The 25,920-nt window shown below is 46.4% G+C and overlaps 1 protein-coding gene across 4 annotated transcripts in view; it reads right to left on the reverse strand.

The window, feature by feature from the left end:
- The window catches only part of APOO (apolipoprotein O), a 124,435-nt gene extending 98,530 nt beyond the window's left edge, over positions 1 to 25,905 (reverse strand). The window contains exons 1-2 of one of the 4 annotated variants that reach the window (XM_075333392.1): positions 25,724 to 25,777; positions 2,530 to 2,587 (exon numbers count right to left, since the gene is read on the reverse strand). In XM_075333392.1, coding sequence (XP_075189507.1) covers positions 2,530 to 2,586 — 57 coding nt within the window. In that variant the 5' untranslated portion in view covers position 2,587; positions 25,724 to 25,777. Of the gene's footprint in view, positions 1 to 2,529; positions 2,588 to 25,542; positions 25,701 to 25,723; positions 25,830 to 25,878 lie in introns of those variants that run through there. The other 3 variants (XM_075333389.1, XM_075333391.1, XM_075333387.1) reach the window with 3 other exon arrangements.
- Between the last annotated feature and the right edge of the window lie 15 nt (positions 25,906 to 25,920).

The raw sequence follows: 25,920 nt of genomic DNA on the forward strand, positions 1-25,920 counted from the left end.
TGGGCATGTGTGCCCAGAATGGTGTAACTCACAGAGAGGCCGCCTACAGTGAAACAACAATAAAAGGTATTTAAGAGACTGTTAGAGATCATCTTACAAAAGCAGAGTAGATAGCAGAAGTAGATTACGAAAGGGTAAAGGCCCAGCCACACACAACGACTTACCAGCGAACCCGAAAACGATGTGACCTGATAGGGATCGCAGGTAAGTCGCTGGGAGGTCGCAGGTGAGATGTCACACAGTCAGATCTTACCAACGATGTAGTAACGATAAAGGTCGCAGTAGCGACCTGTATAACGATCTCAGCTGTCATTGGGACCCTGTCACACAGCGTCAAACACAGCGATGGGTCCTGCCCAGCAGGACGTCGCCTTTGAAGAAAATGACCTGGACCATTCTGCAACGACTAGAGATCTCACAGCAGGGGCCTGATCGCTGGTAGGTGTCACACATAACAAGATCGCTAACGGGATCGCTACTGCGTCACAGAAACCATGACTCAGCAGCGACCTCGCTAGCGATCTCGTTATGTGTGACGGTACCTCTAGTTAGGAATAATTAGGATAAAAGAAAGGGTATCACATTACTAGTGATAAACCTCTTTAACTGTTATGATCGATGGGCTGGACACAGAACCTCCGGATCTGCATCCAGAGCTTATTTTAAATTAAAGGGGGTGTTTCCAGTGTGAGACATGTAGAACAGGAGAGCAGACTGTCAGTCATTACATGTCTTACACTGATAACAGCCCATTTCATATAGATGGCTTACTAGGTTTGCTCCTACTGACAGATTCCCTTTAAGCAGATCAACAAAGCATCAGATATCTGCATAAAAACAATTTACATCAGATAGAAATCATTACACAAAACGTCATCATAGACTGTCTTCATTTTGACCTGCAATTCAGGTGAGTTCCTATCTTCTGAGACATGGATATGTTCAATTGAAATACATGTAGTGACCTGTGATGGATGCCATTCCATCAATCATAGGGTCCCATTGTAAAGGACGTACACGGCGTGGTATACTTATTTTTCCGGTGTCCTTCTGTACAGGGTGCTGTGTTTTCCTATACAGTGGAGAAAATTGTACAATGCAGGTTGTTCTTTTGTCCTCAGATTAATGGAAATGCAATGTGCGTGTGAAATGTAGACCACAAATTTACACAACACATTTAACAGTGTGCACTTGGCGGAGGAAGTAATATTCAACCCCCCAAAATTTGTCTATGCAGTCATTGTACTTTGGATGCTGGCAGAGTAGTCATTGAGTGGCCAAGACGCAATCACAGTGCTGTACGACTTTTCAATTGTCAATTAGGCCCCTTTCACACACCCGTTTTTTGGCATCAGTCACAATCCATCAAATTGTGGAAAAACGGATCCGTTTTTTTCTCATAGACTTATATTAGTGACGGATGGCTTTGCGTTGCATTCGTCGTCCGATGGATATGTTGAAAAATCTTTGTCCGTCAGACGGAGACGACGTGAATAGTAACTTTTTTTGTGTGCGTCAAAAAATACGGACACATTGTTTGTTAAAATGGAAGCCTATGGGCGCAGGATCCGTCTCTCTCTCCACAGTATACAAGGTTTTCAATAGCAAATAGCGTTTGGCCTGTAAGAAACTGCAATGAGATTGTGACTGATGGCAAAAAAAGGGACCTGAATTGCTGATTTTTAGATAACGGTGACCCTGTGGCAGCACAACCGGAGCTCTGCTCACCTGCGGGAGCCCAATTGTATGACTGTGAAACAATCATGCACTGCCTTGCCCTACCCTTAATGGTCACATTGTTTTACAGTTCGGGCCCTTAACAAGGAATCAATTGATAATTGATTATTAAAAATGTATTTGAAGACAGCAGCCACTTGGACATCTGCACACTTTTTGGATGGTCTGTATGTATGCAACATAATGTAGTATTCACTTGTTATGGACAAATTGTAATTTTTGCCCACAATCGCTGTAAAATAGCGTTTTGTCATAATAATTTAAATTGTGGCATTTTTTGGGGGTGCCATAGTTAAAAAAACAAGAGACACACCACAAAGTATATATGCATTTAAAGGCCACTAATTCATCCAATCATGATGTTAGCTGTCAATACACAGTTAACGTCGGCTGTGCAGCTGTGGTAACATGATGTATGATTTAGGTTGGAGTGGTACTATACGCCATCTGCTTCTTTCTATACTGTACAAACGTATTGAGACCAGATGGCTTCTAGTAGGTTTGGCCTTGTTGTAGGTTTTCCCTGAGACAGGGATATGAGATCACGAGCACTGGGGACAAGGAAGGAGCAACGTCAGCAAATGCACTCTCTGCTGGATATAGGTTCTTTATAAATAACAGATATGACGGACACTCTCCAAACTTGGACATGTCGCCTTGTCTCACCAGCTAATGTTTACATAGAGATAGCAGCTTACATACAACACAAGCTCTATTCACGTGTGCTACGTTACCAGACTGCACAGAAACATCACTAGCAGGAAATTCACATAAAGCAGGATTTTCATTTACTAGTTTCCTGGAAGAGATCGAATCAGCCTTTCGATCAGGAGGATTTCCTATGTGCATCCTGCTAAAATCAAAGGCTGCCGTCAGTTTATGTAACAACAAAAGCAAAACATAACAAGTGAAGCCCAGCTGCTCAGTCTCACTATTATCCTGACTGGAGTCAATCTTAGCCTAAGGGGTTTCACATCTCCAAGACCCTATCCCAATATGAAGAAGATTTAGTAGTAATAATAATAATAATAATAATAATAATAATAATAGCAAATACCTCCAATTAGAAATGTAGTATAGTTACATAGTTACTAAGGTTGAAAAAAGACCTAGGTCCATCTAGTCCAACCTTCCTCCACCAGTTCTACATTTGGTCACTAAGGCGGGCTTTGCACACTACGACATCGCAGGTGCGATGTCGGTGGGGTCAAATCGAAAGTGACGCACATCCGGCGTCACTTGCGATGTCGTAGTGTGTAAATCCTAGATGATACGATGAACGAGCGCAAAATCGTCGTCATCGTATCATCGCTGCAGCCTCCGACATTTCCATAATGCCGGGGGAGCGACAGGTACGATGTAGTTCCTCGTTCCTGCGGCCGCACACATCGCTGTGTGTGAAGCCGCAGGAGCGAGGAACTTCACCTTACCTGCCGCCGCCTGCAATGAGAAGGAAGGAGGTGGGCGGGATGTTTACATCCTGCTCATCTCCGCCCCTCCACTTCAATTGGCCGCCTGCCGTGTGACGTCGCTGTGACGCCGCACGACCCGCCCCCTAAGGAAGGAGGCGGGTCGCCGGCCAGAGGGACGTCGCACGGCAGGTATGTGCGTGTAAAGCTGCCGTAGCGATAATAATCGCTACGGCAGCTTTCACTAGATATCGAACGTGCGACGGGGGCGGGACTATCGCGGCAGCATCGGTAACACATTGTTACCGATGTTGCAACGTGCAAAGCCCGCCTAAGTCATTTATAACCAACAATGTTTTGTGTACTGAGGAAATCATCCAGCCCTTTTTTAAAAGCTGTTATAGTATCTGCCATTACTACCTCTTGTGGTAGTGTATTCCACAGTCTGACTGCTCTAACTGTAAAGAACCCTTTCCTATTTAGCTGTCGGAATCGCTTTTCTTCCACTCGCAGTGAGTGCCCCCTGGTCCTTAGTACTGTCTTTGGAAGAAATAAGTCATGTGCCAGTCCTTTATATTGACCACACATGTATTTATACATATAAATGAGATCTCCTCTGAGACGTCTTTTTTCTAAGCTAAACATATCTAACTTTTTCAACCTGTCATCATATGGGAGGCCTTCCATTCCTTGTAGTAGTCTAGTTGCCGCCTTTGAACTGACTCTAACTTCTGAATGTCCTTTTTAAAATGTGGAGCCCAAAACTGGATCCCATATTCCAGATGTGGCCTTACAAGTGATTTATAGAGGGGTAACAATACGTTGGGATCACGGGATCTAATCTCTCTTTTTATACACCCTAGAATCTTGTTTGCTTTTGCAGCTGCTGCTTGACATTGAGTGCTGCTGCTCAGCTTATTTGTAATGAGAATATCCAAGTCTTTCTCCTGTTCTGTAGTCCCGAGTTTACTTCCATTTAATGTATACGCAGTTATAGGATTACTCCATCCTAGGTGCATTACTTTACATTTATCAACATTAGATCTCATTTGCCAAGTATCTGCCCATTCTGACATCTTATCCAGATCTTTTTGTAATATTGTACTATTAAGGTCAGTTTTTAATATCCTACATAGTTTGGTGTCATCAGCAAAGACTGACAATTTACTATCAATCCCAACCACAAGGTCATTAATAAAGAGATTAAAAAGAATCGGTCCTAGCACAGATCCCTGCGGCACCCCAATGCTGATGACTATAGCCCATTTAGAGAATGTTCCATTTATGACTACTCTTTGTTTCCTATCTTTTAGCCAATTCCTTACCCAGTTGCATATAGTTTCCCCTAGTCCTTGCTTCTGGAGCTTTAGTATAAGGCTATTATGTGGTACAGTATCAAATGCCTTTGCAAAGTCCAAATAAATCACATCAGCTGCATTACCAATATCCAGGTTTGCACTTATCCCCTCATAGAACCCCAACAGGTTGGTTAGACACGACTTATCTTTCATGAATCCATGCTGTCTGTCAGTTATTATATTATTTTCTGCAATATATTTTTGCATGTCATCCCTTAATATGCCCTCAAAAACTTTGCATACTACTGATGTCAGGCTTACTGGACGGTAGTTGCCTGGATCTACCTTCTTACCTTAGCGTGCGAGGTACTGAAGCACTGAACTTCTAATTCACTGTCGCTTGCCTCATGTGCAGGGCATTGCAGGACCTTAGGTATCCATGGTTACAACCACTACCAAGAAACTAATTAACTGTCACTTTATGTGTGGTCATAACCATGGATACCTAAAGTTCTGCAATGCCCTGCATATGAGGTAAGTGACATTGTGAATCAAAAGATCTATACTACATTTCTACGGTAATTGGAGGTATAATATTATTATTATACCTACTACATATTAGGATTAGATTTTGGAGATGGGCATATCCCTTTAAAGGAGCTGTCCATTACTATATGGATGGTTTGCCCTTAGGATCAGTCATCCATATCAGATTGGTGTGGGTGTGACAACGGGAACCCCTATGATCAGCTGTTACCAGCTCCGCTTTGTAAATAATGTACACAGCTGAACAGCATAGCTCCTTGTAACCAGCTGTACAGCACAGCGCCGCGTGGCCGGCTGATCAGCACAGCGCCGCGTGGCCGGCTGGACAGCACAGCGTCCTGGACAGCACAGCGTCTCGTGGCCGGCTGGACAGCACAGCGCCGCCGGTTCTGGTGCAATAATTTAGTTACTGGAGTGATTTTATGTACACCAGAGAATCCACAGTAAATTTTTCAATATTTTAGCAGGCAATGCAACTTTACAGTGCAAAAGAAGTTAAAGAAAAAAAATAAAGATCATTTTTTATTTTGTGCAAAATTCATGAACCAAGTCCACTAGCTTGAAGAACTGGGCAATGAATACCAGAGGAGAAAGACAAGAAAGGTGACTTAAATCCTCTGCAAGTGATGAATGCGGCCCTTTGTGTGTGACTCCTCTCTGATTCCCGTTAGGAAGGGTTTCACGCTGATGTATTTCACGGTCTGTGTATGGACCACAGTGGCCGGACTGACTGTAGGTCACCGCACCAGAACTAATAGTCTCGTATATACATGGAAGGTTATTATCTCGGTCAGGAGCCTACACAGGGTCTGGGCATTATGGTTCGTGGACATACTGTGAAAGGACCTCCCCTGGCTCCGTGAAAATGCTCAGAATTCTTCCCATAAAGCACAGATGTCAAACTCTGACCAGTGGACTGATTTTATTCAGCTCACCATCCCGGTCACCAGCATCACCCTCTACGCCATTCATCGCACTTTCAACTGTATCGCCATCCTAGTTCTCGATAGAGTTGACAGCAATGAAGGAGGAGGGAAGCCATCAGCTCCTATCCCAATCATTCAGCGGCTGACGTCTCAGCATAGCGGGCACGATTAGGTCTCTATTTCGCGTCAACTGTGCTGAACAGATTAGAGAGTCAGAAAAGTAGGGGAAAGAGGAGAGGTGCGTATTCATTTAGTTATTTTTTAATGTGGGGCACATTATTCTGTATGGAGGACTATGTGGTGCCCACAATACTATATGGAGGGCTATGTGAGGCCCGTTATTCTGTATGGAGGGCTATATAGGGCCCATTATTCTGTATGGAGGACTATGTGGGGTCCATTATTCTGTATGGAGGACTATGTGGGGTCCATTATTCTGTATGGAGGGCTATTCTGTATGGAGGACTATGTGGGGTCCATTATTCTGTATGGAGGACTATGTGGGGTCCATTATTCTGTATGGAGGGCTATATGGGGCCCATTATTCTGTGTGGAGGGCTATATAGGGCCCATTATTCTGTATGGAGGACTACGTGAGGCCCGTTATTCTGTATGGAGGGCTATGTGGGGCACATTCTGTATGGAGGGCTATATAGGGCCCATTCTGTATGGAGGGCTATATAGGGCCCATTATTCTGTATGGAGGGCTATATAGGGCCCATTATTCTGTATGGAGGGCTATATGGGGCCCATAATACTATATGAAGTAATTTTGGTATTTGTGTTTGACATCCCTGGCCTATAGTATATTACGTCATTAGTATGATGAATTGAGAACAGTCAAACTTACACAACGCTTCTCCGTGTACAACACTTTCATGTTAATAATATGCTACAATAAAAACAGGTGATTAAACAATGTTATACAGCTCTTACATAGGGATATACTGCCCCCTTGTGGCTGTTATGTGATGTGTAAAGTCCACAACAAGTCACAAAGTACAAAAGCTACATGTATACAACAATCTGTAACCAAATAACTACCGTATATACTGGCGTATAAGACAACTTTTTACCCCCTTAAAATAATGGCTACAGTGGGGGGTCGTCTTATACGCCGGATATACAGCATATATCATATATATCATACAGCATATACAGCGGATATATAGCGGATATATAGCAGGGGAACGCACTGTGTGAGGAGGTGTTTTTTTTTCACTGTCCAGTATAACCAATAGGATTAGTGCAGTAACGCCAGATTCCCCTCGCATCCATGCAGGGACATTAATGAAGAGCTTACATGCTGGTGTAAGGCTACTTTCACACATCAGTTTTTTGCCATCAGGTTCAATCCGGAAAAAAACGGGTAAAACGGATCCGGTACCGCATCCGTTTTTTCCCCATAGACTTGCATTGTTACCGGATTGTACCGGATGGCTTTGCGTTGCATCCGTTTTTTTCCGGATGCGGCAAAATTAGTTAAAGCGGCGGCCGGAGGCAACGTAGCTTGCAACGTTTTTTTGTCCGGCAAAAAAAACGCATCGCGCCGGATCCGGCGCGATACGGCGTGTTTTACAATAGAAGCCTATGGACGCCGGATCCGGCGTAATGCGGTAAAAAACGGATGCGGCCGCCGGATCCGTTTTTCTAAACTGAGCATGCTCCAATGTAATTAACAAAACGGATCCAGCCAAAAAACGGACGAAAAGGATGCAAAAACGGATGCAAACCGTATCCACCGGATCCGTTTTTTTAACGGATCCGGCATAACGGATCCGTTAAAAAACGGATCCGGTGGATACGGTTTTCACTTTTTTTTCAGGATCCGTTGGATCAGGAAAAAAAAGGACTGTGCCTGAATACAGAAAACTGATGTGTGAAAGTAGCCTAAGTGTGCATATTGCTACAGTAAGTGCTGCTGCCGACCCCGCCCCCTTTCTCGGCCCGGTGACTCCCCCGCCCCTGCACTAATCCTATTGGTTATACTGGACAGTAAAAAAAACACCTCCTCACACAGTGCGGCCCCCTGCTCTTAGCATACTGAATATGTATCACAAGATGTCATTGATGTACGGTACTTATGATATCAGATGACGAACAGGAGGATTTTGAAGGCTTTTAAAGGGAAACTGTCATGCCAGCAAGACCTGTTACAATATCGCAGCTTACAGTTATGTTCACCAGGCACTTGCTCTCTTGTTTGTTTTGCAAAGTTTTAGCTTTACCGTACATGTTTGAAACAACCTTATGTTTATAAGTGACAGTTTTGCTGCTATATACAGTACCTGCATGTCATATGCATTTGAATTAAAATTAACATGTTGCAATCAAAGCAGACTTTTTTTCATTTGGGAGCGGGGTAGTCTTATACAGTGAGTATATCCCAAATTCTATATTTTTAGGGCAGAAGTTGGGGGTCGTCTTATACGCCGGCATATACGGTATATGTTATCAAATGTAGGAGAATGGGCTTATCGGGCTATTCCCATACATTGGTCATCGCTTTATACACCACTGTGTTCACTTCTTTATCACAATCAATCACAGCATGCAGTGATATTTCACTTATGCCTAATCGGCATGAGAGAAGACACGTCGGTTAGCATTGCGGTATATAAAAATGGATCAAGTGCTATCCGACAAAAGATTGGATAGCCCTCGGCAGTATTATTTGCTCGCGTGAGCCCAACGTGTTTTCACCATTTCATTCCCTGCTGCATCTGGAATTTTGGGTCCAGTGGGCGGTCAGTGACTGACAGCTTTCTTTGTATAAGTGTGTGTACAGATATAGCTGTCAGTCACTGACCGCCCACTGGTCTGAAATTCCCAGAAAGAACAGAGGTTTAAATGGATAAATCACAGGTTAAACTGAATCTTATCTCAGAAAGCTATTTAATGGATCTGCTTACCTGCTCTATCACATGTGGCCTGCAGATTGGAATTCATTTTCATGGTGACAAGTTCTCTTTAACCCAACATGTACGGTGCAGGTTGGTAGCGGCTGTATGGAGAGGGCTCACACCATACGCTGCAGGTAATGGCTGTGTTCATAGCCAGGACCTACCTCTAATAATCATGGTTGCCACCCAGCTGCACCTGCAATTGGTAACCTGTTACATGTCGCTGTCAAACTCTCACAGCGGTATTAACAGTGCGCCACTTAACGTCGATGGGTTGCCATGACAGCCTGGGGTCTGTTGAAGACCACTGATTTTGTCATTACAGAGCTTCCTTGAAACCTTGCCTTTGGTCGGGCTTCAAAGGAGACGACAATTTTTACTACATGCAGCAATACTGTGGTATTGTAAAAAATTCATAACTAATCTTGTAAAAAAATGCGTGCCCTCGTTACTAAGTGCCTGGCAGTTATTTCAATGGCAGTGGACTAACATCCATGTTCTCTCTCTTCACACAGGTACATATCTCTGCTTGCTGTTCCTATCATGTATGCTGCATTGTAATCCTGCATTCTCCTTTTCTTGGTACATATCTCTGCTTGCTGTAACCTATGCTATATTTAATCTTTGCATTCTGTCAAATACTCACCAATGTATGACTGTATTCCCCTCACCGTATCTGATGGTGGAAGATGTGAATTTGTGTAGTCTGGAGTCAGGCCTGGTGTTAAAGGGAACCTGTCACCACTTTTTTGGCTATAAGCTGCGGCCACCACCACCGGGCTCTTATATACAGCATTCTAACATGCTGTATATAAGAGGCCGCTGTGAGAACATAAAAAACACTTTATAATACTTACCTAACGGTCGCGCGGTCGGCCATATGGGTGTCTCCATTGTCCGGTGCCGGAGACGCCTCTTTCAACAATCTTTGTTCTTCTTCTCTAGCCACAGTGCATGACGCGTCCGACGTCATACACACTCGCCGGCATTCAGGTCCTGAGCAGGCGCACTTTGATCTGTCCTGAGCAGGGCAGCTCAAAGTATTGTAGTGCGCCTGCGCAAAACCGTTGAGTGTGTATGACGTAGACGCGTCATGCACCCAGGCTTCAGAAAGAGGACGAAGATGGCCGAAAGAGGAGGCTCCGGCACCAGAGGACAAAGACGCCCATATGGCCAACCGTGCGACCGTTAGGTAAGTATTATACAGTGTTTTTTATGTTATAACCCCGGCCTGGGCTCTTATATACAGCATGTTAGAATGCTGTATATAAGAGCCCGGTGGTGATGGCCGCAGCTTATAGGGCCCAAATCTGCTGACGGATTCCCTTTAAAATACGCAGCATCCAAAACTCAACAAAAACTCATCGTGTGAACTTAACCTTACACTAAATGTTGCCTTTATTGTAACATTTCAGACGTCTCTGAATATCGGCCACAGTGGCCTCCTGACCCAAATGCAGCAGCCTGATAGGCAAATATGAGGCTGCTCTGTTTAGGTAAGGAAACCCCCCCCCAGCCGGCCCGTGAAATCTGGACCATGAACGGAACGATTCTCAGGGACGTCTGAATGAGCGCTAAATGCATTTTAATTATGTGAAATAAAATTATGAATAGCTTTTCCTTAGCGAGATATATTTGGATGGAGCTGCTAATTGCAATTTTCTGATACACAGATATAAAAGCATAGAATACTAGTTACCGTACACTTGCCTCTCTCTTTGACTGTGTACCACGTAAATGATATCTGGACCAGGCAATAGCTGTATGTAATTCGCTACATATGACAGTAGTAGCATTAAGGATGGGAGTTTACAATATCTCATCCATATGTGGCAGTGAAAATCTGCAGTGTAAGTTGAGTGATGCTCTGGATTTCCCCTTTGCATGGAGTCAAATCTACAGCATTTCTGCAACTAAATCTGCAGTAGTTTTATATAAGGAGCTGAAACGTCCTTCGTGCCCACGACCCAACTTTGTTTCACTGACCTTAAGCGGGCTTTACACGCTACGATATCGTTAATGAATTATCGTCGGGGTCATGGTGTTTGTGACGCACATCCGGCTTCATTAACGATATCGCAGTGTGTGACTTTTATCAGCGACCTTAAACGATCGCAAAAGAGGTCAAAATCGTTTGCCGAGGAGAGGTCGTCCTGAAACAAAAAATCGTTTTCTGTTCATTAGCGATGTAGTTCCTCGTTCCTGCAGCAGCATACATCACTGTGTGTGACACCGCAGGAGCGACGAACATCTCCTTACCTGCCTCCACCGACTATGCGGAAGGAAGAAAGTGGGCGGGATGTTACGTCCCGCTCATCTCCGCCCCTCCGCTTCTATTGGACGCCTGCCGTGTGACGCTGCACGAACCACCCCCTTCGAAAGGAGGCGGGTCGCCGGCCACAGCGACGTCGCAGAGCAGGTAAGTGCGTGTGACGCTACCGTAGCGCTAATGTTCGCTACGGCAGGGATCACACAATATCGCACGTACGACGGGGGCGGGTGCTATCTTGCTCGTCATCGCTAACCGATGCTAGCGATGTCGCAACGTGTAAAGCCCGCTTTACACTATACACGGCAGAACTGACAGGTCTAAGAGCATCAGAAGCAGCAAAGCAACTTGGGGATACATTTTGCTTTACCAGTTTTATTACTCCAAGCTTCTCTGAGATGGTGCTATAAGTTTAGTTCCATAGAGTTACAAAAGGTCGGGGGGATGTTACACTTGGAATAAGGACCACAGTTGGAAGTGTTACACTTGGAATATAGACTATAGGGGGAGGTGTTACATTTGGAATATAGACTATAGGGGGAGGTGTTACATTTGGAATATAGACTATAGGGGGAGGTGTTACATTTGGAATATAGACTATAGGGGGAGGTGTTACATTTGGAATATAGACTATAGGGGGAGGTGTTACATTTGGAATATAGACTATAGGGGGAGGTGTTACATTTGGAATATAGACTATAGGGGGAGGTGTTACATTTGGGATATAGACTGTAGGGGGAGGTGTTACATTTGGGATATAGACTATAGGGGGAGGTGTTACATTTGGAATATGGACTATTGGGTGATGCACAGAGCCCGAGTGTCTGACCATATGTTAACCTAGAAACAAAGCTTGGAGGTCCATGAAGTACCACAAATATTTTTAGCTTGGTTTATACAGAATAAGGCTTTGTGCGCACTGGAAAATGGAATTTTCTAAAGAAAATTCCGCAGGCATTGAAAGATTACCGCACCCGCGGTAAAAAAACGCGGCACCCGAAAACCGCATGCGGTTTGCCGCAGTTTGCTGCGGTTTTACCGCGGTATTGCCGCGTGCGGGTTGGTACATGTGCTTTATTACATTCAATGCAATAAAGCACATTGAAAAGAAAAAAAAAAAAGTAATTTCATTCTGAGATAGATAGATAGAGAAATAGACAGATAGAAGAATAGATAGAATAGATAGATAGATAGATAGATAGAGTCCCTGTGAGCACACGGTGCATTTCTCACGGTCGGCAGTGTGTTCACATTACCGGCCGTGGGAAATGACCTGTAATTACCTCTCTGCAGTCTGTCTCGTTGCGAGGCTGCATTCATCGCTGTGTCAGTCGCGGCTGGATGCAAGCATCGCCAAACATGGATTACGACGGAGCTGTGTGTTTCGGGGGGGGGGGTTAATAAAATAGTGAACCAGGAGCTTGTTTGTGTTTTATTTAAAATAAAGGATTTTTAGGTGTGTGTTTTTTCACTTTACTTACAGGTTTATCATGTCAGCTGTCACATAGACGCTGCCATGATCAAGCCTGGAGTTAGTGGCGGCGATCCACCGCCATTAACGCCTTACATTACCTTGATTGCCACTGCATCACGGCAACAAGAAGAGCCGGGGACACTCTGGTACTGCCGCATAATGCATGCGACAGTCCCAGGGCAGCTGCGGCTGATATTCTCGGCTGCGGGAGGTAGGAGGGAGGCGGGGGACATTAACCCTGCCCCTCGCCCTCCCCAGCCTGAGAATATCGCGCCGCCGCTGTGTGCTTACCTCGGCTGGACGTAAAAATACAGCGGAGCCCACGTGGTTTTTTTTCTAGATTTCCGTTTGCTTTCTATGTGTGTTCTATATGTCTGTGTCTGTGTTCTATGTCTGTGATGTCTGTGATCTGTGTGTGTTTACTCTCTGCTCCGCTTCCTCTTCCTGTCATAATGACATCACTTCCCTGCAATCCGCAGGCAAGCGATGTACATTACCGCAGGTAAACCGCGAAATACCGGAGGGAATAACGCAGGAAAACGCAATGAACCGCACAGAATTTGCTGCCTGCGTTATTCCCTGCGGGATTTCACGATTACATGGCAGTCAACGGAGTGAAATCCAGCAGCGACGTGTGGAAAAGAAGTGACATGCAATTGTTTTTGCTGCGGGAATCCCGCAGCAAAACATGCAGCTGTCAAATTCCGCATAGTGCGCACAGCATTTTTTTTCCATAGGTTTTGCTGGTGATTCACTGCAGAGATGTTATGAACATAACATGCAGCGAAACATGCAGCAAAAACGCAGGAAAAACCGGTAAGTGCGCACAGGGACGGAAAGAAACTGACCTCCAGACCTGAAAACAGACAACATGGAGGTGTTGGTCTGCGCCTTTTATCACAATGTGCTTCCCAGATTACCCCTCCCTAGTACCCTCACTTATGTTTCCTTTGAAGCCCACAGAGTTACACTTTTCAAACCCTTCTCCCTGTAAGTGGCGGTTGTGTATTGCCCTCCAGTGAGTTCCTGGATTACTTTGCCACCTGACTTCCACACTTTCCATCCTGTGATATTCCCACTCTCATCATGGAGGACTTTCACATCCCCATTGATGATCTGCTCTTCTCATCTGCAGCTCATCTTTCTTTAACCCCTTCACGACCATGGACGGATATATCCATCATGGAGCGTGTCCCGTTAAGCCCCGCCCCCTGCCGCGGGCAAGCGGCGTTGATCGGCTGTTTTCAACAGCTGACATGTGTGCCTACATGTTACGAGTGGAATCGTATTCCACCCGTAACATTAACCCCTTACATCTTGCTGCCAAAGTCTGGCAGTGAGATGTATATACGCGCGGTGAAGATTTTCACTTACCGCCGCCCCCACCGGAAGTCACGTGAGTGATCACGTGACTTTCGGTGGTTGCCATCGTAGCATAGGGTCATGTGATGACGCCTGCAGCTATGACGTTTCACTTTCGTTTTCACCCGGCCCGGAGGCCAGGGAAGCAGGAAGTGACTGTATCTGCTGTTTACAGCTTTATAGCTGTGATCAGCAGATAGATAAGAGCAATCGGATTGCTGATCGCTATAGCCCCCTAGGGGGACTAGTAAAATTAAAAAAAAAAAAAGTAAAAAAAAGTTTTAAAAAATAAAAAAAACAACAAAAAACCTAAAAATTCAAATCACCCCCCTTTCCCCCCATTGAAAATTAAAGGGTTAAAAAATAAATAAATATACACATATTTGGTATCGCCGTGTTCAGAAATGCCCGATCAAAATATAAAATCAATTAATCTGATTGGTAAACGGCGTAGTGGCAACAAAATTCCAAATGACAAAATTACGTTTTTTGGTCGCTGCAAGTTTTACGCAAAATGCAATAACAGGCGATCAAAATGTAGCATCTGCGCAAAAATGGTACCATTAGAAACGTCAGCTCGAGACGCAAAAAATAAGCCGTCACTAAGCCACTGATCTCAAAAAATGAGAACTCTACGGGTTTAGGAAAATGGCAGAAAACGTACGCCACTTTTATTGGACAAGCTTGTGAATTTTTTTAACCCCTTAGATACAAGTAAACCTATACATGTTTGGTGTCTACAAACTCGCACCGACCTCAGGCATCATACCCACACATCAGTTTTACCATATAGTGAACACCGTGAATAAAACATCCCAAAAACTATTGTGCCATCACACTTTTTTAGCAGTTTTTTCAAACTTGGAATTTTTTTTGCTATTTTTCAGTACACCATATGGTAAAACTTATGGTTTCATTTAAAAGTACAACTTGTCCCGCAAAAAACAAGCCCTCATATGGCAAGATTGACGGAAAAATAAAAATGTTACGGCTCTCGGAAGAAGGGGAGCAAAAAACAAAAACGCAAAAACGGAAAGTGCCCCGGGGCTGAAGGGGTTAATCTCATCCTTACACCTTACTAACTCTCCTATGAATGAAGACAGGAATATGCTCGTCCTGATCTCCCAGCTCTGATCAGTAAATAACTTAACTAACGCCTCTCTTGCACTCTCTGACCACAACCTTCTTTTCTTTTCTGTCTCCATATCCAGGACCCCCCCACTTATCACACATACAGAATTCTACAGGCCATCAATACCCAGCAGTTTATGAACAACAAACAGTGGAACCTCGGTTTACGATTAACTTGGTTTGCGAGTATTTCACTATACGAGCAAAGCTTGCTGTCAATTTGTAACTCAGTTTACGAGCAAATACTCACCACTCACACTTCCGTACTTTGACCCGCTCTTGCAGTCCGCACAAACACACATATTATGCTCACCTTACCTTCCGTTTAATCGCCGGCCTCATGGTTCTTGTAGTTTGCCAGTACAGGATGTGTATCGGGTAGAAGGCGGCTCCTGCCTTTGACGTCAGCGCTCTGGCAGCGGAAGCTCCAGCATCGGTTGCGATGGTTACCCGATTCACATCCTGTATCGGCGAACTACAAGAACCAGGAGTCCGGCAATGGAATGTAAGGTAAGGTGAGCATAATATGTGTTTATACGTGTTTGTGCATGTGTGGAATGGCACAATAGGGCACCAGGATGGGACATTGAACAAGTTGTGGAACGAATTGTCTGAGCTTGCATTATTTCCTATGGGAAATCTTGCTTTGCTAGACGAGTAACTTAGTTTATAAGCACACTCACATAACGGATTGTTCTCGTAAACCAAGGTTCCACTGTATAGTCATCTTTAGCCATCTCCCCTCCCCTTCCTGTCCAGACTCATTATTGTCACATTATAACAATACATTGCAGAGTGCCCTGGATGAAGCAACACCTACCACACGCAGAAAGACCTGACAGTTTGCCGGGCATCGGAGGGGGAAGAAAATCACTCTCAGCAGAACACTTTATACACTAAATTCATGCTCAAAACTTATAACTTTGCTCTCCATCTGGCCAAACAAAACGACTCTTCAAAACCTTCCACTACCTCCTGAGCCCTAAAGTACAGGCCCTGTCATCAACCTGTGTTGATGATCTAGCCACTTATTTCATTAAAAAAAAAACAAAAAAACCCACATTCTTCAGGACATTTTTGTACAATTCCTTCAGAGCCTGGATCCCCTTCCCTCCCTAACCTCAAGCTCACTTTCTATTTTTGAGCCGGTCACAAAAGAAGTGAAGGCTCCTTGCCTTTCACCCTACAACCTGCACCAGTGACCCTATTCCCTCATCTCCTCCAGTAGCTCTCCCCGGCTGTCACTACCTAACTAAAATATTTAACCTCTCTCTTTCCTTCTTCATTTAAACATGCCATTATAACTCCTTTACTTAAAAAACACCCCTCATCCAGAATTGTGGGGCTAACTACAGACTAGGCTCTAAGGCTCTGTGCGCACTAGAAAAGTGATTTTTCTCAAGAAAATTTTTTGAGAAACGTCTGGGAGTTGAAGATTTCCGCACCTGCGGAAAAATCCACGGGAAAAACGCATGCGGATTTGCCGCGGATTTACCGCAGGTTGGTCCCTGCGGTTTTGCAATAAATAATATAGATAATCGATAGACAGATAATGGATAGAGTGAAAGATGGATAGATGAATAGATAGATAGGTCGGTTTCACACGTCAGTGATTCTGGTACGTTTGTGCTTTTTTTTTAAACGTACCAGAATCACTGACATATGCAGACCCATTATAATGAATGGGTCTGCTCACACATCAGTGATTTGTCACTGCACGTGTCTCCGTGTGGCGTACCCGCGTGTGCGTGATTGCCGCACGGAGACATGTCCAATTTTTTTCTGGCATCACTAATGTCCCACGGATCACGCAGTGGTGTTGTCCATGAAACACGTGCCAGAAAAAAAACGTGCTTTTAAAATAAAAAACATTTTAACTCACTCGGCTTCAGCAACGCTCTCTGCAGCCCGTGCAGCTTGCTGCTTCTGAGCCGGCTCATTACTGTCGCGCATATTCATTCTGCGCGACACAGCCGACCCGGAAGCAGCTGCTGCGGGGGTCAGCGCCGGCCGGATGCTGCACCGCGGGAGTGATCAGCACCATGGAGAGCGGGAGTGCGCACAGGTGAGTTGATTTCTAAGTGCAATCATGGGCCATGGAGAACGGAGCCCGGATTGCACTTAGACAACCCACGTGTGCCGTAATTCACGGACCCGGATCTACCACTGAAACTGCGCGGATCCGGATTTTTCCAGTCCGGGTCCGCTCAACACTACTAATGACCAATTAAGGAGAATCTGTCAGCTGGTTTTTGCTACCTCATCTGAGAGCAGCATGATGTAGGCAAGGAGAGCCTGAATCTAATGATGTATCACTTAGAATACTGAGTGCAGCTATTCCGATACAAATCAGAATTTTTAGATTTAGTCATGTAGCAGAGTCCACAGAGCTGTCCCGCCTACACCAGGCTCTGAATAAAGATTGTACATTGATAGTGAGGTGTCAATCAGATGGGGGCATGTTGGACTGCTGTGCACGTGACAATGTAGCCGAGCAATGATAAGTCACGCTGCTTAACCCCTTCACGATCGGCCGATTTTGCACTTTCCGCTTTTGTTTTTTGCCATTCCTCTTCCGAGAGACATAACTTCTTTATTTTTCGGTCAATATGGTCACGTGAGGGCTCGTTTTTTGCGGAACGAGCTGTACTTTTAAATGAAACCATGACTATCACCATATAGTGTACTGGAAAACTGCAAAAAAAATTCCAAATGTCAAAAAAAGTGTTATAGCAATATTATTTTTGAGATATTTTATTCACTGTGTTCATTATATGGTAAAACTGATGTATCGGCGTGATGCCTCACGTCGGTGCGAATTTGTAGACACCAAATATGTATAGGTTTACTTGTATCTATGGGGTTAAAAAAAAAAAATTGAAGTTTTTTTTAAAAAAAAAAGTGGCATACGTTTTACGCCATATTCTGTTACCCGTAGCATTCTCATTTTTCAGGATCTATGGCTCAGTGGCGGCTTATTTTTTGCGTCTCAAGGTGACATTTTTAACGGTACGATTTTTGCGCAGATGCTACATTTTGATCGCCTGTTATTGCATTTAGCGCAAAATTTGTGGCGACCAAAAAACGAAAATTTTGGCATTTGGAATTTTTTTGCCGCTACGCCGTTTACTGATCAGTTTAATTGATTTTATATTTTGATAGATCGGGCATTTCTGAACGCAGCGATTCCAAATTTGTGTATATTTTTTAAACCTTTAATTTTCAATGGGACAAAAGGAGGGTGATTTGAACTTTTAGGTTTTTTACTTTTTTTTTTTTAAACTTTTTTTTTATTTTATTTTACTAGGTCCCCTAGGGTACTATATGGATCAGTTGTCTGATCGCTCTGCCATATCTGCTGATCACAGCTACACAGCTGTGAACAGCAGATACGCTCATTTCCTGTCTCACCCAGCTCTGGGGTGTGTGAAACAGTAAGTGAGTCATGTGAGCTACAGGAGTCATCACATGACAACCACCGGAAGTCACGTGATCACGTCACGTGACTTCCGGTATGGGCGGTATGTAAACGTTCACCGCGCTAGCGTTTATAATGGCGCTGTCACTTATTGACAGCGCCATTTAAGGAGTTAAACAGCACGGGCAGATAACGATTCCACTCGTGCCTAGCAGGCACACATCTCAGCTGTATAAATCAGCTGAGATGTGCACCGATCTCCCACTGCTGCCGCTGGCAGCAGCGGGAGATTTTACCCCCCGCGGTTGTTAAGGGGTTAAACAAATATAGTAAAGAAACAACAGATTGGTCCTTGACAAGACAGGCATACCTGAATTATATGTTTAAACAATTGCAGCATGTGGTCTTCAGATTACATAGCAAAAAACCTGCTAACAGATTCCCTTTAATAGCTAAATCTAATCTCTCTGCTGCATTCAACACTGTGGATCAGAGCTGCTCCTCACTATACTCAGCTCTATTGGGTTCAAGGACACTTCTCTCCTGGTTCTCCTCCTACCTCTCTGACCAATTATTCACTGTATCTTTTGCAGGGTTCTGTTCCCCTTACTGTCGGGGTTCCTCAGGGCTCAGTCCTTGGCCCCCTGCTTTTCTCTCTGTATACTGCCCCTAATGGACAAACCAGCAGCAGATTTGGTTTCCAGTATTATGATGAAACCCAATTATACAGTTTTTCTTCTGACATTACCCCCACCTTAATACAAAGAAACAGGGATTGTCAAACACCATGTCCTCTCGATGTCAGAAACTGAATCTCTCCAAAAGTGAACTTCTGTTTCCTCCATCCACTAACTGAGCTATACCTGATATTTCAATTACCTTGGGTGGTTCACTCTGAGGCCTGAAACACACATCCATTAAACACGTGCGTGTTTGGTCCGTTTCCATATGTACTGGAGACACGGACAAACATGCACCAATGTTAATCTATCATTGAGGTCACACGTGCGTGATTCCATAAGGTCCGTGTGCCCGTGTCCGTGATCCGTATGTTTCCGTTTTGCATGGAAGCATGTCCGTTTTCAGCACAGAACACACACACACGGACACCATGAAAGTCAATGGGTATGTGCGCACAATAACGTGACACGGATGCATCTCTGTATGCTCCGTGTACGTTTTGTGCTTTTTTGTAGCGATGTCAGTCATTCTTTTTCTGTCTATGTCGGTCATTCTCCCTCAGTCCGTCGGTCGGTCTCTCTGTCTGTCTGTCTGTCGGTCTCTCTCTGTCTTTCTGTCCCTCTCTCACAGTCTGTCGGTCATTTTCCCCTCCTCTCTCATACTCACTGTTCCCCGATCACCGGTGTGGCGCTGCACGGCTGTTCAATAAACTCCGGCGGCTTTCACTATTTTGAAAAAGCCGGCCGCTCATTATTCAATCTCGTATTCCCTGCCCACCGGCGCCTATGATTGGTTGCAGTGAGACACGCCCCCACGCTGAGCGACAGCTGTCTCACTGCAACTAATCACAGCCGCCGGTGGGTTGGTCTATACTGTGCAGTAAAATAAATAATTAAAAAAAAAAGGACGTGCGGTCCCCCCCATTTTGATACCAGCCAGGGTAAAGTCACACGGCTGAAGGCTGGTATTCTCAGGATGGGGAGCTCCACGTTATAGGGAGCCCCCCAGCCTAACAATATCAGCCAGCAACTGCCCAGAATTGCCGCATAGTATAGATGCGACAGTTCTGGGACTCTACCCGGCTCTTCCCGATTTGCCCTGGTGCGTTGGCAATCGGGGTAATAAGGAGTTATTGACAGCCCATAGCTGCCAATAAGTCCTAGATTAATCATTGCAGGAGTCTATGAGACACCCCCAATGATTATGTACTGCAACTTACAGGTTAAACACACACAGTGAAAAAATCCTTTATTTGAAATAATAAACACTACAAAAAACCCGCGTTCACCAATTTATTATGCCCCAAATACCCATCCATGTCCGGCGTAATCCACGGAGGTCCCGCATCGCTTCCAGCTCTGCTACATGAAGGTGACTGGAGCTGCAGAAGAACACCGCCGCTCCTGACAGCTCCACGCAGCAACTGAGGTGAGCCGCGCGATCAGCTGAGCTGTCACTGAGGTTACTCGCGGCCACCGCTGGATCCTCCACCTGTGACAGCAAGTCGCCCGAGTGACAGCGATGACATCACAGGTGAGTTGCGGTCTCGGGTGGAGGACTCCAGCTGGCCGCGGGTAACCTGAGTGACGGCAGTGCTAATCGCGCTGCTCACTTCAGTGACTCAGGGGATTATCGGTCACCGGTGACTCCTGCACGGGTGACCGTTAATCAGGACGCGACACCCAAACAGAGCTGCGGGATGACAATGAAGTCAGGTGAAGTTCACCCGAGTTCATTCTCAGCGCGCGTCACTATCTGCTGTCAGCGGACATGTAGCAACTACATTTTACATCACACACGGACATTTCACACGGACAACACACACACACACACACGTCAGTTAAGTTTCACACGCACACACGGCCATTCCACACGCACACACGGCTAGCATACGCAGTTCACACAGATGCCACACGGACCATAAAAACGGACACAAAAACGGGACACGGACTCAAAAAACGGACGTAACACACGTGCGTGTTTTTTCACGGATATGTGTTTCAGGCCTCAGACGGTATGGTCGCAGTCTTTGGGTTATAGTTGACACAGAACTTTCCTTTATTCCCTATATACAATCACCCACTAGATCATGTTACCAGCATCTTAAAAACATCTCCAGAATCTGACCTTTTCTCATCTCTACATTAGCATTCTGCAGCAAAGAACACTGTCACAGTATGTGCCGATGATCTGGACACGCTGTGTTCTGGATACAAAGTGTCTTGCGGAAACGAGAGTATTCTCCGTGGGAGAAGGCAGCTGCCAGTGCCCATGACCAGGGTTCTGGCCACAGCTTACTTTTGCTGTGTTCTTCTGCAACTGTAAACTGACATGCTCCTGCTCGGAACGCCACAGGTCAGTTTATTCTGAAGAAAAAAGAAGAACAGTGGGCATGAGATTTCTATAAAGCCCATCCACTGTGTTTGTACTGTACAACGCAGCGTTTTGGAAGCAGTTAAAACACGCTACATCCAAACCGCTGTGATTTCTGATTGTGGACACGCAACCTTACTGGTGCTGTAAATGATTGAATAACAGCGGCTGAAAAAGAAAAAATAATTGCATACGGACATTAGGAGAGATAAAAATCGCACCCTCGCAATGGCTCACATAGCATACAGAATAGCAAAAGGATTTCACTAGTTCAACTTTAAAGGGAACCCGTCAGTTGTAATATGCAGCCAGAACCATGAGCAGTTCTGGGTGCATATTGCTAATCTCTGCCTGAGGCGAAAACCAGCGGTGGCAGAAGAGGTGAGAGCGATCATGCATCTGACGCTGAGCATTCATTAGCATGTTAGCATATAAGCAAGCTCTTGTGGGTGTACTACGGCTGCTTTCACACATCCGGTTTGAGCCGTGCGGCTCAATCCGGCTGTGAAACCTATGCAACGGATGCGGTGAAAACACTGCATCCTTTGCATACGTTTTTTACATGCGGCCCGTCCGGTTTTTACCGCTTGCGGCAGGCTACTGCGCATGCGCAGTGGCAAAAAACACATGCGGCGGCCGGATGCATTTTTTTGCCGCATCCGGCATCCATAGGGATGCATTGAGAAAAGCGCCGCATCGGCTGGATGCGGCGCGATGCGGTTTATTTTGCCGCACAAAAAAAGTGCCAGGCAACGTTCCATCCGGCAACCGCATCAGCTAAATCTGCCGCATGCGGCAAAAACCGGACCGAACGCAAGGCCATGCGGCACAATGCGGCACTAATTAAAGTCTATGCAGGAAAACCGCAACCGGCAGCAAAAAAAAAAAAAACGGTTGCGTTTTTCCTGCAAAGTGCCGGATTGTGCCGCATAGCAAAAAACGGAGGTGCGAAAGCAGCCTACGGGGCCGACTAGCCAAGGGAAGTAACACCCTTGCGACCAGTCGCTGGCCTCATCTATATATATAATTGCCTTATTCTGTCTGTCTGCCTGTCTGTCTGTCATGCTCCAAAATTGTGTCCTTACGGTGACACAAAGCTGATTGGCCGCTGGGCTCGCCATGGCACCGCCCCCCCACACTGATTGGCCGCTCGCCCAGGCTGCGCCCCCACACGGATTGGCCAGCCGCTCGCCCAGGCTCCGCCCCCCCCCACAGATTGGCCTCTCGCCCCGGCACCCTGCAGACATTGGCAACTCTGCCACGCCACGCCCCCCTCACGCAATGCACGCTAGCCCCCGCGCATTCCCCGAACCGACACGGTCACGGAGCCACGACTCACAGGTGAGTACTGTACCCCCGGGAGCCCACATCAGCGTACGCCGCAATCCCAGCCGACACATACCCTCGCATTGCTGGGCCTGGCCGGCGTATGCTGGTGTGGGCTCCCGTGCGAGCGGGGGACGAGATACGCTGGTAACCATGCTAGCATAGTTACCAGTGCATCAAGGTCCTGCAGCGGCGTAACATATACACACGCACAGACATAACAACAGACACACATCAGATCACACTCACTCTCACACACACATCACATCGCATCCACACACTCACAACATCCTGGGATATCGCTTGCTTCTCTGCACCGATACTGTGCTGTGAGCTTCCAGGACCTGCCAGAGGATCACATGGCCAGAAGCATGTGGTATCTCCGGATGTTGTGAGTGTGAGCGCGTATGTGTAATATCGTCAGTGTGTGTGTGAGAGTATGCGATCGGGTGTGTGTGAGTGTGTGTGTGCGTGAGTGTATGCGATCGGGTGTGTGTGTGAGTGTATGCGATCGGATCTGTGAGTGTCGGCAGAGGAGCACGGCGTGCTGGAGGAGGCTGGGAGGAGAGAGGCTGATCCTGGGAAAGGCTGGGAGGGGGAGGGGGGAGGCTGAGAGAAGAGAGGCTGGGGTAGGCTGAGGCTGGGGTAGGCTGGAAGGAGAGAGGCTGATGCTGGGGACAGAAAAGGCTGATGCTGGGAGGAGAGAGGCTGATCCTGGGGAAGGCTGGGAGGGGGAGGGGGGAGGCTGAGAGAAGAGAGGCTGTGGGAGGCTGAGGCTCGGGTAGGCTGGAAGGAGAGAGGCTGATGCTGCGGGCAGAGAGGCTGATGCTGTGGGCAGAGAGGCTGATGCTGGTGCAGCATGGGGGATGGAGCACGATGGGGGGTGCGCAGCATGGGGGATGGAGCACGATGGGGGGTGTGCAGCATGGGGGATGGAGCACGATGGGGGGTGCGCAGCATGGGGGATGGAGCACGATGGGGAGTGCGCAGCATGGGGGATGGACCACGTTTGGGAGTGCGCAGCATGGGGCATGGAGCACATTTGGGAGTGCGCAGCATGGCGGATGAACCACGTTTGGGAGTGCGCAGCATGGCGGATGGAGTACGTTTGGGAGTGCGCAGCATGGCGGATGGACCACGTTTGGGAGTGCGCAGCATCGCGGATGGAGCACGTTTGGGAGTACGCAGCATGGCGGATGGAGCACGTTTGGGAGTACGCAGCATGGCGGATGGAGCACGTTTGGGAGTGCGCAGCATGGCGGATGGAGCACGTTTGGGAGTGCGCAGCATGGCGGATGGAGCACGTTTGGGAGTGCGCAGCATGGCGGATGGAGCATGTTTGGGAGTGCGCAGCATGGCGGATGGAGTACGTTTGGGAGTGCGCAGCATGGCGGATGGAGTACGTTTGGGAGTGCGCAGCATGGCGGATAGACCACGTTTGGGAGTGCGCAGCATGGCGGATGGACCACGTTTCGGAGTGCGCGATGGAGCACGATGGGGGGTGCGCAGCATGGGGGATGGAGCACGATGGGAGGTGCGCAGCATGGGGGATGGAGCACGATGGGAGGTGCACACCTCCCCCCAACACACACACACACACGCGCACTGCACAACACACCACACACACACACACACACACTGGGAACCACAGAACCACAAACACCGCCCTACACAGACACACACACACAGACAACGCCGCACACACACAACACTCAACACACAAACACCGCGGCATACATAAATATACGCACATACCGCACAACACACACATTGCACAAAACATACCTCCCCCCAAAACACACCACACACACAAACCGTGCAACACACACACACAACGCTACAGACACACAGCGCTCCACAAACAACGCAACACACATACAACACCGCTCTCACCCCCCGCCACACCCAGACAACACCCAGAACATGTACAGCCCCTACACAAACACTTAGCAACTACACACAACAACATCTAATATATATAACAAAAATTATACATCAACTACACAATAAATTCTAGAATACCCGATGCTTTAGAATCGGGCAACCTTCTAGTTAGCATATAACGAAGGATCTTTAGAAATACATTTTCTAAAAATCCCTTTATCTATGCTAGTGTATACAGGGATGGTTAGGCAGGGATTAGCAATGTGCACCTAGAACTGATAGTGGATCTGGGTAAATATTGCACCTGACAGGTTCACTTTAAATGGAGGAAAATCTGACTGATTTTACACGCAGATGTCAGTGAAACCTAAGACCGATACCGGCTGATGACCGGATCATGCAGCTTTATAGGAAAGCCCTATTTATTATAATGATGACCGGGTCGTACATGACAAGCACATTCTACCCATAGTCCCCCCCTTTCCTTATAGATTGTAAGCAGGGTCCTCATTCCTCCTGTAACTGGTGAACTATGGATTTTTTTGTTCTCATTGTTTGTACGTCCCCGATAAATTCTAAAGTGCCGCAGAATATGTTGGCGCCATATAAATAAATCATTATAACTGACAGGAATTAGATATGGAGGGGATAACGGTATATCACTTTACAATGGAGCTGTAAATCAGCAGCAAAGCACAATGCAGAGGCCTTATATACAGGGAAATGAGGCAAAGCAGCAAATAGCGTCTCCACCTTGCTAGTGAACACAGGCAGACATTATATATATATATATATATACACTCACACACACGTCAGGACTCCACAATACTAATGACATGAGAAGGGCATGCTGCCTCTTGTGGTTACACGGCAGCCCCGGGCACACATGGTAGGCAGGGTATAGGGCTCCCCCTGAGGTTGCGGGCGCCGCCATGCTGACTGCAGGGATCACTATAGTAAACCTCGCGCTTCCTTTCCTGTCTCACCTTGAGCATGGCAGCGGAGGGGAGGTCAGGCTGCAGGAGGAAACCAGACCGCGATTCCCTTAGCAACCGCTAGACCCCTAGCAACGCTTCAGTGCGGAGCGACGGCGACTCGGATAGGACAAAAATGTCTACAATTCAAGATGTGATTTGCGCACAGGGAAACGCATCCCAGCCTATGGTATTGCAATCGGCTTTTC

Source organism: Anomaloglossus baeobatrachus, chromosome 2, assembly GCF_048569485.1.
Source record: "Anomaloglossus baeobatrachus isolate aAnoBae1 chromosome 2, aAnoBae1.hap1, whole genome shotgun sequence".
Taxonomy (NCBI): Eukaryota; Metazoa; Chordata; class Amphibia; order Anura; family Aromobatidae; genus Anomaloglossus; species Anomaloglossus baeobatrachus.